This window comes from Aquarana catesbeiana, linkage group LG02, assembly GCF_042186555.1.
Source record: "Aquarana catesbeiana isolate 2022-GZ linkage group LG02, ASM4218655v1, whole genome shotgun sequence".
Lineage (NCBI taxonomy): Eukaryota > Metazoa > Chordata > Amphibia > Anura > Ranidae > Aquarana > Aquarana catesbeiana.
Genome location: NC_133325.1, coordinates 608,155,502 through 608,170,013, shown reverse-complemented (window position 1 = coordinate 608,170,013; position 14,512 = coordinate 608,155,502). Strand labels below are relative to the sequence as shown.

At 41.9% G+C, this 14,512-nt stretch overlaps 1 protein-coding gene across 2 annotated transcripts in view; it reads right to left on the bottom strand.

Moving 5' to 3' along the window:
• GPR143 (G protein-coupled receptor 143) overlaps window positions 1–14,512 on the bottom strand; it is a 120,573-nt gene that overhangs the window by 25,877 nt on the left and 80,184 nt on the right. For both annotated transcript variants that reach the window (XM_073616358.1, XM_073616357.1), the window contains exon 7: window positions 1,836–1,953. In XM_073616358.1, the coding sequence (XP_073472459.1) occupies window positions 1,836–1,953 (118 nt within the window). The remainder of the gene's footprint in view (window positions 1–1,835; window positions 1,954–14,512) is intronic.

Sequence of the window (14,512 nt, the reverse complement as noted above, 5' to 3'; positions counted from 1 at the left end):
TGTAGAGATTACACATGTGTAAGTTGAACTGGAAACAAACACATGTTTTTTTTTTGTTTTTTGAAATTTTATAAATAATGTCTTGTGTTGTGAGTTGACTGTTCTTGCTTCTCCTCATGCCTAAACATTGTGAACTTGCAATGTACATGTCATTGATAACATTGACATTATTTTTTATATAACATGTTCTGTGCAATTTGCTCTTTAACAGCTTTGTGACCAGCAAATAAACATGTTTTCTTTCATAATCTTTTGACTGCGTTTCAATTCCTCATATTATGGTGAAAATGTGTAATTTTTCATTATTTTTTTTTAAAACGGTCAAATGACCAAAATCAGGTATCGGTAATTGGTATCGGCGAGTACATGATGTCAAGTATCGGTACTCGTACTCAGTGTCAAAAAAGTGGCATTGGTGCATCCCTAGACAAACCCTTTACCAATGACAGGGTTGATTACAATGATCAGCTTTTATTTTATGTAAACGTTTTATCCCAAAATTGAAAAAAAAACTATTATGCCCTGTACACACGATCGCACATTCCGACAACAAAATCCATGGATTTTTTCTGACGGCTGTTGGCTCAAACTTGTCTTGCATACACAAGGTCACACAAATGTTGTCGGAAATTCTGATCGCCAAGAACGCGGTGACGTACAACACGTACGATGAGCCGAGAAAAATGAAGTTCAATAGCCAGAGCGGCTCTTCTGCTTGATTCTGAGCATGTGTGGAACTTTGTACGTCGGAATTGTGTACACACAACGGATTTTGTTGTCGCAAAATTTGAGATCCAGATCTCAAATTTTGTGTGACGGAAATTCCGATGGAAAATATCCGATGGAGCCTACACATGGTCGGAATTTCCGACAACAAGCTCCCATCGAACATTTTCTATCAGAAAATCTGATGTGTGTACGGGGCATTACTGTAACTGCTTATAAAGTATTAGCTGGAGTTTGGCTTCAATTTGTTAGTGTATCTAAATATGCTAGTACATCTAGCAATCCCCCCCACACACACACACACACACACACACACTGACAATGCTGCTGTCCAAATGTGCCCCTTGTCCTTCTTCATCCAGAGTGGAGGCATTCTAATACAGGAGATGTCTAGCCAGATCACCAGGTGAAAACTTAGGGGAAACAGCCTAAAAAAGAAAACTGAATGCAGCCACCACATCTAATGATTGGTAAGTTGCAATATATGACATTTTTAGATTTGAGTTTAATACCACTTCAACCTGGCAAGGTTAGCGAAAACCTAATCTAAATATATATATAGTGAAGCGAGGATTGCTCTGCTTGATAAATATTTATTGTTATATTGAACATGCTGGATAAGAAACATTTTATTTTCGTAATCTTCTATGACCACTTCTATTCTATATCTTTTAAAGTGTATCTAAAGCCAAAACCTTTATTTTTGTTTGTTTTAGTTAGTTTTGAGAACCAGGGATGTTGAAGAACCCTTATGTTTTTTGGGGGTTTTATTCATTTTATTTTCTGCCCTGCAGACAGAATAGGATGAAAGTGAAAATGTAATGATTTATTACTTTATAATTTATGTAATAATAATAATATTAATAATAATAATATTAATATAATTGTCATTATTATTATTATTTATATTAATAACTATAGCATAGCAAGTAGTACACATTTGGCTTTAGCGCTACATATCTGTATACAGTTTTTTTTTAGTTATTAGTTTATAACAGTAAGAACCTGAAAAAGAGCATGCAGAACAGTTAAAATAACTGGAAGCATATTTGCTGGCACTTAGTCAGTAATAATAATATCCAAGCTTATTGAAGTCATGCCTGGCTTACCATGATGAACCATGTGATAAGTGCTGCATTCCTCACATTCTTCAGCTGGTCTCCATTCATGTCTGGCTGCAGCTCCAGATAGAACAAAAGGATCTCATTGATGACATTGGAAAACCAACTGATAAAAAGATAAAAGTGTAATTTATGCAAAGAGCAGTTACATTTGTCATGGCCCATCATCCCCATAAACACATACCTGTGTGTAATATAAATGAAAAATCCATGATATCAGAAAATTCAAGACACTCCACTGACAAACAAAATAATGTCTACTTGAACGACTTGTAAAACCCTTGTAAAACACTTGCAAAACTGAGCAGACATGGCCTGGTTTCATCAAGCTTCTCATTAAGGCTAGGTTTATATTATTGCGGTTTCCCTGAGGCTGTATTTGCTTGGGCACAGCAGCCCATTCATTTGAATAAGCTTGATAAGAATAAAGGACTCGATGCTCCAGGTGAGTTGAATGTGCCTGATGGAACCTCCAATCAAGTGCTAGCCCCGGCCCGCCTCCGTGGGTGTACACAGGGTAAAGAGAAGATGGCTGCACATCGGGTGGTTTCCAAATGCCGTTTATTTATTCACCATGGTGACACTTGGGGACACCAACACACATTCTCGTAGACGCGTTTCACACAGTACAAATGTCCTTAATCATTACCTTTTTTGCATAAGCTGCTGTGCCTGAGGGAACGCGGAGAAAAGGTCCCTGCACCTTTTCTAAAATCACAGCTGCAGAAAAACCATCACAGGAAAATGCACTGCGGTTTCCAACGTGTAGGGATACCATTAAGTGTTTTTTTTTCAGTTCTATATTTAAAACTTTTCTGAAAAAAATTTCAGAAAAAACAAAACAAGCTCATTGAGAGCGAGACAATAGAGAACCACAAAAGGTCCAGAAGGCAAAAGACACATTATGCAAAACTGTTGGTCTTCCATTGGGAGCGTTTCAGATGACACGGTCACTGCATATGGGTTAGCACGGCATCAAAATATGCTATTAAGAATTGAAGTAGAACTATAGGCAAAACTTTATTTTTGTTTTGGATATAGTTATACTTTAAAGGCACCCTTGCGTGTGTGCTATAAGCAGTGCGTTATTGCCGCGGGTGCGGGAAAGCACACTATTTACACACAGTCCCACATCTGTATAAGACCCCTTTCACACTGGGGTGCTTTTCAGGCATTTTAGCGCTAAATATATCGCCTGTAAAGTGCCTGAAAAGCGCCTCTCATGCCTCCCTAGTGTGAAACCCCGGGTGCTTACAGAACGGGAAAAAAGGTCCTGCAAGCAGCATCTTTGGGGCGGTGCGGGGGTACCGCCAACGTACCCCCGCCCCAGTGTGAAAGTAGCCTAAGTGTGAATTTAGTTTTATTATGGCTGCTCTAACATACACAGCAACTCAACTCAAAATAATCAGGTTTAGTTTTCAGTAGATGTACAGAGGGTCACTCTACCCCATGAGGGATTAACAGATATTAAAGCAACAATTTTAAAAGCTTTAACTTGGTAAAACCATCACATTATTTGAGCCAAACAGAGAAACAATTAGGGTACACCTTGGGACTAGAGAATGAGTATTTCAGTGTAGGAATCATCTCATATTTCCCCAAAAATGGGTATTAGTTTGTGTGTGTGTGACCTAAAATTAATGATGTATTTTTTCATGAAAATTTGTGCTTGATAAATGGCTGTGCAAATATCGTGTAACATAAAAAATTGCAGCAGCCACCATTTTAATCTTCAAATCCTTTGCTTTCAGGAAATATATAATGTTTGGGGGTTGTAAGTAATTTTCTAACAAAAAAAAAACAAACTCTCACTTTAACATATCATGCAACATAAAAAATTGCAGCGGCCATCATTTTATTCTTCAAAGCCTTTGAAAGAGAAGTATGTTTTTTTTTTTATTCATACTTACCTCAGTGGATGGAGCATCAGACCAATGCTGCACCTGTCACCCAACCATCTTACACTGAGAACCGAACCACCGAACATCGCCGATGGCTCGGTTCTCACAGATCCCCAAGAGGAGAGCTGCTGACCTTCAGTCAGCGTCTCCTCTCTGATCCTCCACGCTCATTGGAGTGCTGAGTTGTGGAGGGGCGGGGCGAGGCTGTCTCAGTCGCTGGGATGCTGAGACTGCCATCAATCAAAGCAGCTGGCAGATCCAGACTTGGAAGTTGGGATGACGTGGCGCCTTAACTGATGGCAGTGACGTAAGCAGAAAGCAGACTTCAGACCACTCTCCGCTGAAAACGGGTCACAGGAATGCAAAACGAATTGCACTCCTGTGACCCATAGGAGAAGCCTAAAAAGCTCAGGCTGGACATATTGTGTAACATAAAAAATTACAGCAGCCACCATTTTATTCTTCAAAGCCTTTGCTTTTAGGAAATATATAATGTTTGGGGGTAGTAAGTAATTTTCTAACAAAAGAAACTCTCACTTTAACATGTATGTGAGAAATGTGAGAAATGTCAAAAGTGGTAAAGCCAACTGAGGCTGGGTTCACACTTATGCGAATTGGATGTGGGTTTCCCCGTATCCAATTCGCATGACAGGAGACTGTAACCAGCTCTCAATGGAGCCGGTTCACACATCTCCGGGGTGGCTGCGGAGCACATTGCACAAGGGTCCTGTGTGTCTTTGGCTCAGTTTCAGGTCCGAATTCATGCAAAAATTCGGGCCTGATTCGTCCCTGAAACGGAGAAGAGGGACGCACCGGTCCCTTGCTGCAAGTCGCATCTGGCATAAGTGTGAACCCAGCCTGAATGTTTGTCAAGGATATGAAAATAGTTGCATGTCCATTGCTGGGCCACAGTTCTAATAAATGTTGGAATTGACCTGAACCTAATCAGGTTTATTTCATAAATTCAGTTGTACTGTATATTAGCCTACAGAAAGCCACAACTTTTAAAAAAGGTTTGCCACTAAGAATACATTTAAAATATCATATGTTACTTTAGGCATGGAATACTAAAAACACATCATCATATATACAGATGATCACTAAGGGAGTGTTTACAATTAAAATGTAAAACTATGCAGATCAGTTATTATTAAAGATGAGGCGAACACCCCACGGTTCGGTTCGCACCAGAACTTGTGAACAGGCAAAAAATTCGGACGAACGCCTTTAAAGTCTATGGGACACGAACATGAAAAATCAAAAGTGCTCATTTTAAAGGCTTATATGCAAGTTATTGTCATAAAAAGTGTTTAGGGACCCGGGTCCTGCCCCAGAGGACATGTATTGTCAATGCAAAAAAAAGTTTTAAAAACGTCCATTTTTTCGGAAGCAGTGATTTTAATAATGCTTGTTTAATATTTGTTTATTAATTAAAGAGAAGAAAAAGCATACAGAAATGTACGATAAGAATATGTGCATACAAGTAAAAAGATGACATTGTCCGAAGACACACAGAAACAGGGAAACAGATATTAAGGGACAAACAATTCTTGGAATTAACTTGCGTCCCAGAGGGCTGGTAGTTAGCTGGTGCAATTTCACATATTACAATAAATAAACAAATATTTGAGAATTTCTAAAAGGGACAGTGGAATGAGTGAGAGAAAAGGAGGGGTAAGAGGGATTGGGGTGGTGGAAGTGGAAGGTACAAAAAAAAATAAATAAATGAGTAAGAGGGGAAGTAGGAGAATAGGGAAGTGGGAGAAAAAAGTTGTGGTTTAATATAGGCAATAAGGGAGAGTTGTAGTCCCAGGAGAATTTTTTGTGCAAAGAGTCCCAGATTGCAAGTGTATAAGAAGTTAGTGGTGAGATGTTAGGGGAGAGGGATCTGAAAGAGCGGGGGATCCATGGCATAATGGACAGATCAGTGCCACTCATCTCATATTCCAGTTGTACCCATAATTTATTACCACTAGCGTACTTCCAGTCTATGATCCTGGATAATGCAATGGCATTATAGTATGCCTTGAAGTTTGGAAGGGCCAGACCTCCTGTGTTCTTGGAGCAGAAAATTGTCGCTCAGGAAATCCTAGGGTGTCTGCCCTTCCAAACAAAGTGGGACACCATGGTCTGCAAAGTTGAGAAGAATCCTACAGGCACACCCAAAGGTAACATCTAAAAAATGAAGAGAACCCGGGGGAGTATGTTCATCTTAATGATGTTTATTTTACCCAACCAAGAGTGTAGGAGAGAAGACCATTGTCTCAAGTCTGACTTAATACTATTGAGTAAGGGAATATAATTGTTTCTGAAGAGGGAGTGGAGATGAAGGGTAAGATGGATACCTAAGTATTTTAGTGTGCCCGTTTTCCACACACTAAAATAGTGTGTGGAAAACTGAGGTTTTAATCGCATAGCAGTAGAATTGGAGATATTAATGTTTAGAATTTCCAATTTGGATAAATTTATCTTAAAATTAGACAGTGTTTGGAAGGATTGGAAGGCTGACATGAGGTTTGAAAGAGAAATTTGCGGTTGTTGGATGAAAAATACAATATCATCCGCATAAGCTGCGTATTTGTGTATTTTATGGTCCACTTTGATTCCTTGGATGCTGTTATTATTCCTGATATGTGCTAAAAAAGGTTCAAGTCAGATAGCAAACAGGGGAGAAAGTGGGCAACCCTGTCTAGTTCCATTATGAAGTGTTAAGGGGTCACTTAATGTTCCGTTAATTCGAATTTGAGCCATTGGGAGGGAATACAAGGAGGAAATGCGATAGAACATTTTGGGGCCTAAACCGAAATATCTGAGAGTCATCTTAAGGTACTCCCAGTCCACCCTATCAAAAGCTTTTTCAGCATCAGTAGAGGAGGGTGGGCCGGGAGCACCTACGGACATGGTGAATTAGTGAGAGGGTGCGCAGGGAGTTAATCCCTGGCCTCCCTAGCTGGAATAAAACCAGACTGGTCTGCAGATATCCATTTGGGTAAAAGAGGTAACAATCTAGTGGCCATAACTTTGGCAATGAGTTTAATATCAAGATTCAATAAGTATATGGGGCGATAACTGCCACAGAGGGTAGGGTCTTTACCAGGTTTGGGGATGATGGTGATATGGGCTGCTAAAGATTCTGGTCTGTACCCTGTAGTTTTAGAGATAGGGTTGGCATAAGATGTTAAACGGGGGAAGAGAATGTCGCTAAAAGTTTTATAATATAGTGCAGTAAATCCGTCCGGGCCAGGTGCCTTACCCAAAGGAGTGTTTTTCAATGCGGTTTGAAACTCTTCTAGCGTAAGGTCAGATTCCAATTGTGTAAGAGTTGTGTAAGAGTTGTGCGGGAAAGTTTAGGTAAATTTGCTTGTTTCAAGTAGGATAATTTGCGTGTATGCTTCTCTACAGGGGTGAGGGTATCTAGAGCCCCTTTAACATTGGCAATTTGGGGGGAGGAATGGGCCATTTCTCCCAAAGAGAATTTAAGCTTGGAGATGAAGGAGGCGGATTTCTTCGCTCGAATGGAGCGAGCAAGTTGTTTGCCGGGTTTATCACCTCATTCATACAGTTTTTGGGAGAAAATTTGGGATTGCCTTTTAGTTTGGGAATCTAGGAGAGCTTTCAGTTCCTCTCTTTTCTGCATTAAGACTTCCAGATGGGATTTATGTAGGGACAATTTGTGTTGTCTGTCTAGGTTTGCTATTTGTAATAGTAAATCATTAAGCTGCTGACCTTGTTCTTTCTGTCTTCTAGCTCCCAGCTTGATAAATCTGCACCTCATCGTGGCCTTATGGGCCTCCCAAAGTAAAGAAGGAGCCGTATCAGTTGAGCCATTATCCAAGAAATATTGTCTCAGGGCAGTGGCTAACAGAGAAGCGTCAACAGGGTTAGACAGGAGAGAATCATTGAGCTTCCAGTTAGTGGTGCGTTTGGGTAGTGAGGGAATAGCCAGACGAATAGAGACCGGAGCATGGTCTGATAAGGAAGCTACACCCATCGAGACAGCCTTAAAAAGGGAAGGATGAAAGTGGTCAAGGAAAATGTTATCTATCCTGGAGTAGGAGTGATGTGTTTTGGAATATAGGGAGTAATCCTTGTCTTTAGGATGGAGTGTGCGCCAGGCGTTGATTAACTGAAGCTCATGTAGTCGTTTCTTAATGAAGGAAAGGTGTTTGAATGGTAAATTGGATTGACCCTGGGATGTGTCCATAATGGGATCAAGTGGCATATTGCTATCACCAGCAAGTATAGTAATTCCCTTTGTAAAAGCTGATAATTTGGTCAAGACCCGAGACATGAAAGAGGGTTGATTATGATTTGGGCAATAAATATTTGTATATTGGGTGTTGCCTATAGAACCCCTCAAGAACAAAAACCTACCATGGTTATCCGCTAACATCTCCTCAAGCTGGAAGGACACACTTCCATTGAACCCAATGGCTACTCCTTTGGCTTTCTTTGTGTCCGAAAGGCTGTAATACCATTTCGGGAACTGCGGAGAAAAAAGCCTAACCGGAGTAGTGTGTGTAAGATGCGTTTCTTGTAGAAAAGCAATGGAACAAGAAGCTTGTTTCAATTCTGTTAGCACTTGGTGGCATTTGGTAGCATAGTTTAGGCCTCTAACATTGTAAGATAAGATGTTTAGAGTAGCCATTGGGAATCTGGAATGCGCACCTTTAGCCTGTGATGCCATCTGTACCAGCAAGGGTTAGGGGAGAGCAAGGAGGGGGAAAAGAAGGAAATAAAAGGATGAGGAGGGAAAAGTAAACATGTAAGTAAATCACATTTAGTAATACAAGTAAACCAGTGGGAAACATTATAGAGTCACGAGGTGTACCGCAGTGTTCCCGTGGGGATCGGTGGGGGCGAGCGATCCATGTGACCCCAGTTAGGGGGTCATCGAGAAATTCGTAGGGGTCTCTCAATCCCATCAACCCCAAAAGGAGAAGGAGGGGGCATAGGATATGTGCCAGTAGCAAAATCTACGCATGGTTTGGGAGCCTGGGGTCTCGCGCAGAACCGGCCATAAAAATAAACCTATAAACTGTAGGTATAAACCTCTGGCATGGGGCAATATGAAGAACAATCAGAGAAAAAGAAAGAGAAAATAAAATTTAAAAAAAAAAGGTCCAGTCACAACAATAACTTGAAGTAAAACTTAGTGTCTGAGATCCAAGGGGGATAGTACTGCTGCATTCAGGGCTTGACATAAGTGTGGTAGTAGTCAGATGATCAAAAGGAAGACCTAGTATCGGAGTACCTCAGTAAGCAGGGTGACTCTGCAGGTACTCAGTAACAATATGTGCCAGCGTCCCCAAGAATCAGACTATAGATAGAAAAAACTTTTAAATATGGGACTTTGAGGGCACAATAGTATTCAACTACAAACTATATATTTAGTAGAGATATTTTATTAGAGAAATATATAAAAAACATTAAACACACATAAATTGTTTAAAAACACTACAAATTCAATGTAGATACTAATGATAATACACCGTATGGGTCCTATCCTGCCAATTTGTATAACATAGAAAAGGCTATAGACAAATACATGTGATGCTTAAACCAAGTACGGGAGAAATACTTCCCCTGAAAATCAAACAGTAGGCAAGCATATAGCTATAGCAGAGAAAATACAGCAGGTTTGGTGATCCACGGTGGGGTATTCTCTAGTTGCTCTACATGTTTCGCGTTTCGCAGAACGCTTCCTCAGGAGCTAGAGACTCAATTGGATATGGTAAGATTGCCCAAATCAGCCAGTGGTAACCATATATAACTGACCACAATTTGATCATAAATGTAGAAAGTTTAAATCAGATTGTGAACAGCAATCGGTCATAACCTGGAACCTCTCCAAAAACTGTAGCGTCAAATGTCCATATGAAGGAGAGCACAGGCTTAAACGTTGTAGTGCCTAAGGAAGATGAGGGGGAGCAACAGGTTATGCCGTCCGGTCTGTGTAGGGGCCGGAGCTGTAGCGCTCCGGCCCCTACACAGACCGGACGGCATAACCTGTTGCTCCCCCTCATCTTCCTTAGGCACTACAACGTTTAAGCCTGTGCTCTCCTTCATATGGACATTTGACGCTACAGTTTTTGGAGAGGTTCCAGGTTATGACCGATTGCTGTTCACAATCTGATTTAAACTTTCTACATTTATGATCAAATTGTGGTCAGTTATATATGGTTACCACTGGCTGATTTGGGCAATCTTACCATATCCAATTGAGTCTCTAGCTCCTGAGGAAGCGTTCTGCGAAACGCGAAACATGTAGAGCAACTAGAGAATACCCCACCGTGGATCACCAAACCTGCTGTATTTTCTCTGCTATAGCTATATGCTTGCCTACTGTTTGATTTTCAGGGGAAGTATTTCTCCCGTACTTGGTTTAAGCATCACATGTATTTGTCTATAGCCTTTTCTATGTTATACAAATTGGCAGGATAGGACCCATACGGTGTATTATCATTAGTATCTACATTGAATTTGTAGTGTTTTTAAACAATTTATGTGTGTTTAATGTTTTTTATATATTTCTCTAATAAAATATCTCTACTAAATATATAGTTTGTAGTTGAATACTATTGTGCCCTCAAAGTCCCATATTTAAAAGTTTTTTCTATCTATAGTCAGTAGTCAGATGATATCGAAGCCAGTGTTAAGGTGGCAGTCAGCCCTGAATGCATACCATATGAACTACAGGAGTTGATGGAAAGGAGCCATCTCACCCATTTTTCTGAGAAGAACCTGGAGTGTTGTTGCGCTTCTTCTTAAGAGGAGTATTTCTCCACATGGGGTCCAGAGGAGTAGGGAAATCTGGTAGTATATCTTGCCATTCAGGGAGGTCCACCGGTGGGATTCCAATCTCATGGAAAAATGCAGGAAGATCCTCCGGAAACCCTAGGGTGGAGTAGCAGCCATCTTTGGTAGCTATGAGGCAGGCAGGAAATCCCCATCTGTATGTGGCACCGTTCCTTCTCAGTTAATCTAGGAGAGGTTTGAGCGCTCTGCGACGCTCCAGCGTTTCCTTAGAGAGATCAAGGAAGATATTGAGTGTGGCACCATCAAAATCAATGTTAGGGTCACCACGTAGCTTGATCATTATGGCATTTTTGTCTTCAAAGTAATGTAGATGGCATACAACATCTCTGGGAAGCTCTGTAGCTAAATTGAGTGGGTCGAAGGGCCCTGTGGACCAGATCAAAGCGGAGGGGGTCAGTGACCGGTTTTCCCAAGATAGAATTTAAGTCACCTCGAATCGTGGGTTCCAGGTCAGTATCTCTAGTTGCTTCTGGCAACCCACGAATGCGCAGGTTGTTCTTGCGATTCCTATTCTCCAAATCTTCTAATTTGTAGAGAGAGGAACAGTGCGCCAGTGCAAGTCTCTTCACAGAGATCTGTAGCTCTTTAATGGCTGCTGCCTGAGAGTCTTGTTGTTTCTCAGTCTCTTCCACTCTCTCTAGCAGGTGTGACATGTCAACGTGTACTGCTGTGATTTCTTTTTTAATTGATTTCTCAAGACTGCGGAACATCCCCGCCATTTCCCTCTTCAATCCACTTACCATCGATGACAGCTCGGAGCCAGCGGGAGAGCCTGGGTCCTCCATAAGCTCCGATATGTACCAGGAGGCAGGAGAGCTCTCCCGGGGTGACACTGCATGCTCGGAGCGGGATCCACCTGACCTCGAGGCTCTGGCCTGTAAAGGCCGCGCACCGGGGCTGTGCTTCTCTGTGGCCAAAAAGCGCTTAATGGAGCCCGAGGTAGTGATCGAGAGTGTGTTGCCCCTCCCCAAGCGTTTGCCTGTGTTAGTGCAGGATCTGGCGACTTTGGCAGGCATTTCCAGAGGTGTTCAGGCCGGTGTTGGGACGGAGCTCTGCTCAGATGCGACCGCACAGCGCCATGCGGTAACCACACCCCCCATGTACTCCGATTTTAATAATGCTTAAAGTGAAACAATAAAAATGAGCTCGGCGGGACGGGGCGCGTTTACATTTTTTAATTTTTTTTTCTTATTTATTTTACCTTTTATTTTTTATTTTTACACTCTTCTTTAAAAAAAAAAAAATCGTGTCACTTTTATTCTTAATTGGGAATGAGCTTCGCGTTCAAGTCGAACCCATTTTCGACTCGAACATCAACTGTTCGATCGTTCGCCAAATTGCGAACGTTATGGGCCGTTCGCGCCAAATTCGTGTGGCGCGTCATGGCCCATAATTCACTGCGGCATCGCAGTGCATTGCTGGCTGATGATTGGCCAAGCATGCACTATGACCTGCATGCTTGGCCAATCACAGCGCCGTCAGTAGAGAGAGCTATAATTGGCCAAAGCCAAGGTGGCTTTGGCCAATTATGGCTCGGGGGTTTAGAACACGCCCCACACTATATAAGGCCGCCTGCGCGGCGGCCCTGTGTAGTGTGTTCCAGCGTGCTTAGATAGACAGAGAGACAGTGTCATTTCATTTGAGTTAGCTAGATAAGGCAGGACAGTCAGTGAGTTAGCTGCACTTACAGTGTATTGTGTATATATATATACATATATATATATATATATATATATATATATATACACTGTATTCAGTTTAGCTAGATCCGTTCCTGTTATCTTCCTACTGACAGGCAGGCTTGTCTTGTTACAGTATTTACAGCTACCTGAAGAAAATTGCTGGTGTTCTTTTGATCCTATTAGTACCACAGTCAGGCAGCTATACTATTTACAGTTAGTGTAGTGCATCCTCCTCACAGTGTTCAGTTAAAGCTACAAGTTAGTTTAGTGTGACCTCAGCACTGTGTTCAGCTAAAGCTACAAGTTAGGGTAGTGCGTCCTCCTCACAGTGTTCAGCTAAAGCTACAAGTTGGTGTAGTGCGTCCTCCTCACAGTGTTCAGCTAAAACTACAAGTTAGTGTAGTGCGACCTCTGCACAGTGTTCAGCTAAAGCTACAAGTTAGTGTAGTGCGTCCTCCTCACAGTGTTCAGCTAAAACTACAAGTTAGTGTAGTGCGACCTCTGCACAGTGTTCAGCTAAAGCTACAAGTTAGTGTAGTGCGTCCTCCTCACAGTGTTCAGCTAAAACTACAAGTTAGTGTAGCGCGACCTCTGCACAGTGTTCAGCTAAAGCTACAAGTTAGTTTAGTTCGTCCTCCTCACAGTGTTCAGCTAAAACTACAAGTTAGTGTAGTGCGACCTCTGTACAGTGTTCAGCTAAAGCTACAAGTTAGTGTAGTGCGTCCTCCTCACAGTGTTCAGCTAAAACTACAAGTTAGTGTAGTGCGTCCTCCTCACAGTGTTCAGCTAAAACTACAAGTTAGTGTAGTGGGTCCTCCTCACAGTGTTCAGCTAAAGCTACAAGTTAGTGTAGTGCGTCCTCCTCACAGTGTTCAGCTAAAACTACAAGTTAGTGTAGTGCGACCTCTGCACAGTGTTCAGCTAAAGCTACAAGTTAGTGTAGTGCTTCCTCCTCACAGTGTTCAGCTAAAACTACAAGTTAGTGTAGTGCGACCTCTGCACAGTGTTCAGCTAAAGCTACAAGTTAGTGTAGTGCATCCTCCTCACAGTGTTCAGCTAAAACTACAAGTTAGTGTAGTGCGACCTCTGCACAGTGTTCAGCTAAAGCTACAAGTTAGTGTAGTGCGTCCTCCTCACAGTGTTCAGCTAAAACTACAAGTTAGTGTAGCGCGACCTCTGCACAGTGTTCAGCTAAAGCTACAAGTTAGTGTAATGCGTCCTCCTCACAGTGTTCAGCTAAAACTACAAGTTAGTGTAGTGCGTCCTCTGAACAGTGTTCAGCTAAAACTACAAGTTAGTGTAGTGCGTCCTCCTCACAGTGTTCAGCTAAAACTACAAGTTAGTGTAGTGCGACCTCTGCACAGTGTTCAGCTAAAGCTACAAGTTAGTGTAGTGCATCCTCCTCACAGTGTTCAGCTAAAACTACAAGTTAGTGTAGTGCGTCCTCTGAACAGTGTTCAGCTAAAACTACAAGTTAGTGCAGTGGGTCCTCCTCACAGTGTTCAGCTAAAGCTACAAGTTAGTGTAGTGCGTCCTCCTCACAGTGTTCAGCTAAAACTACAAGTTAGTGTAGTGCGACCTCTGCACAGTGTTCAGCTAAAGCTACAAGTTAGTGTAGTGCGTCCTCCTCACAGTGTTCAGCTAAAATTACAAGTTAGTGTAGTGCGACCTCTGCACAGTGTTCAGCTAAAGCTACAAGTTAGTGTAGTGTATCCTCCTCACAGTGTTCAGCTAAAACTACAAGTTAGTGTAGTGCGACCTCTGCACAGTGTTCAGCTAAAGCTACAAGTTAGTGTAGTGCGTCCTCCTCACAGTGTTCAGCTAAAACTACAAGTTAGTGTAGCGCGACCTCTGCACAGTGTTCAGCTAAAGCTACAAGTTAGTGTAATGCGTCCTCCTCACAGTGTTCAGCTAAAACTACAAGTTAGTGTAGTGCGTCCTCTGAACAGTGTTCAGCTAAAACTACAAGTTAGTGTAGTGCGTCCTCCTCACAGTGTTCAGCTAAAACTACAACTTAGTGTAGTGCGACCTCTGCACAGTGTTCAGCTAAAGCTACAAGTTAGTGTAGTGCATCCTCCTCACAGTGTTCAGCTAAAACTACAAGTTAGTGTAGTGCGACCTCCTCACAGTGTTCAGCTAAAGCTACAAGTTAGTTTAGTGTGACCTCTGAACAGTGTTCAGCTAAAGCTACAAGTTAGGGTAGTGCGTCCTCCTCACAGTGTTCAGCTAAAGCTACAAGTTAGTTTAGTGTGACCGCTGCACA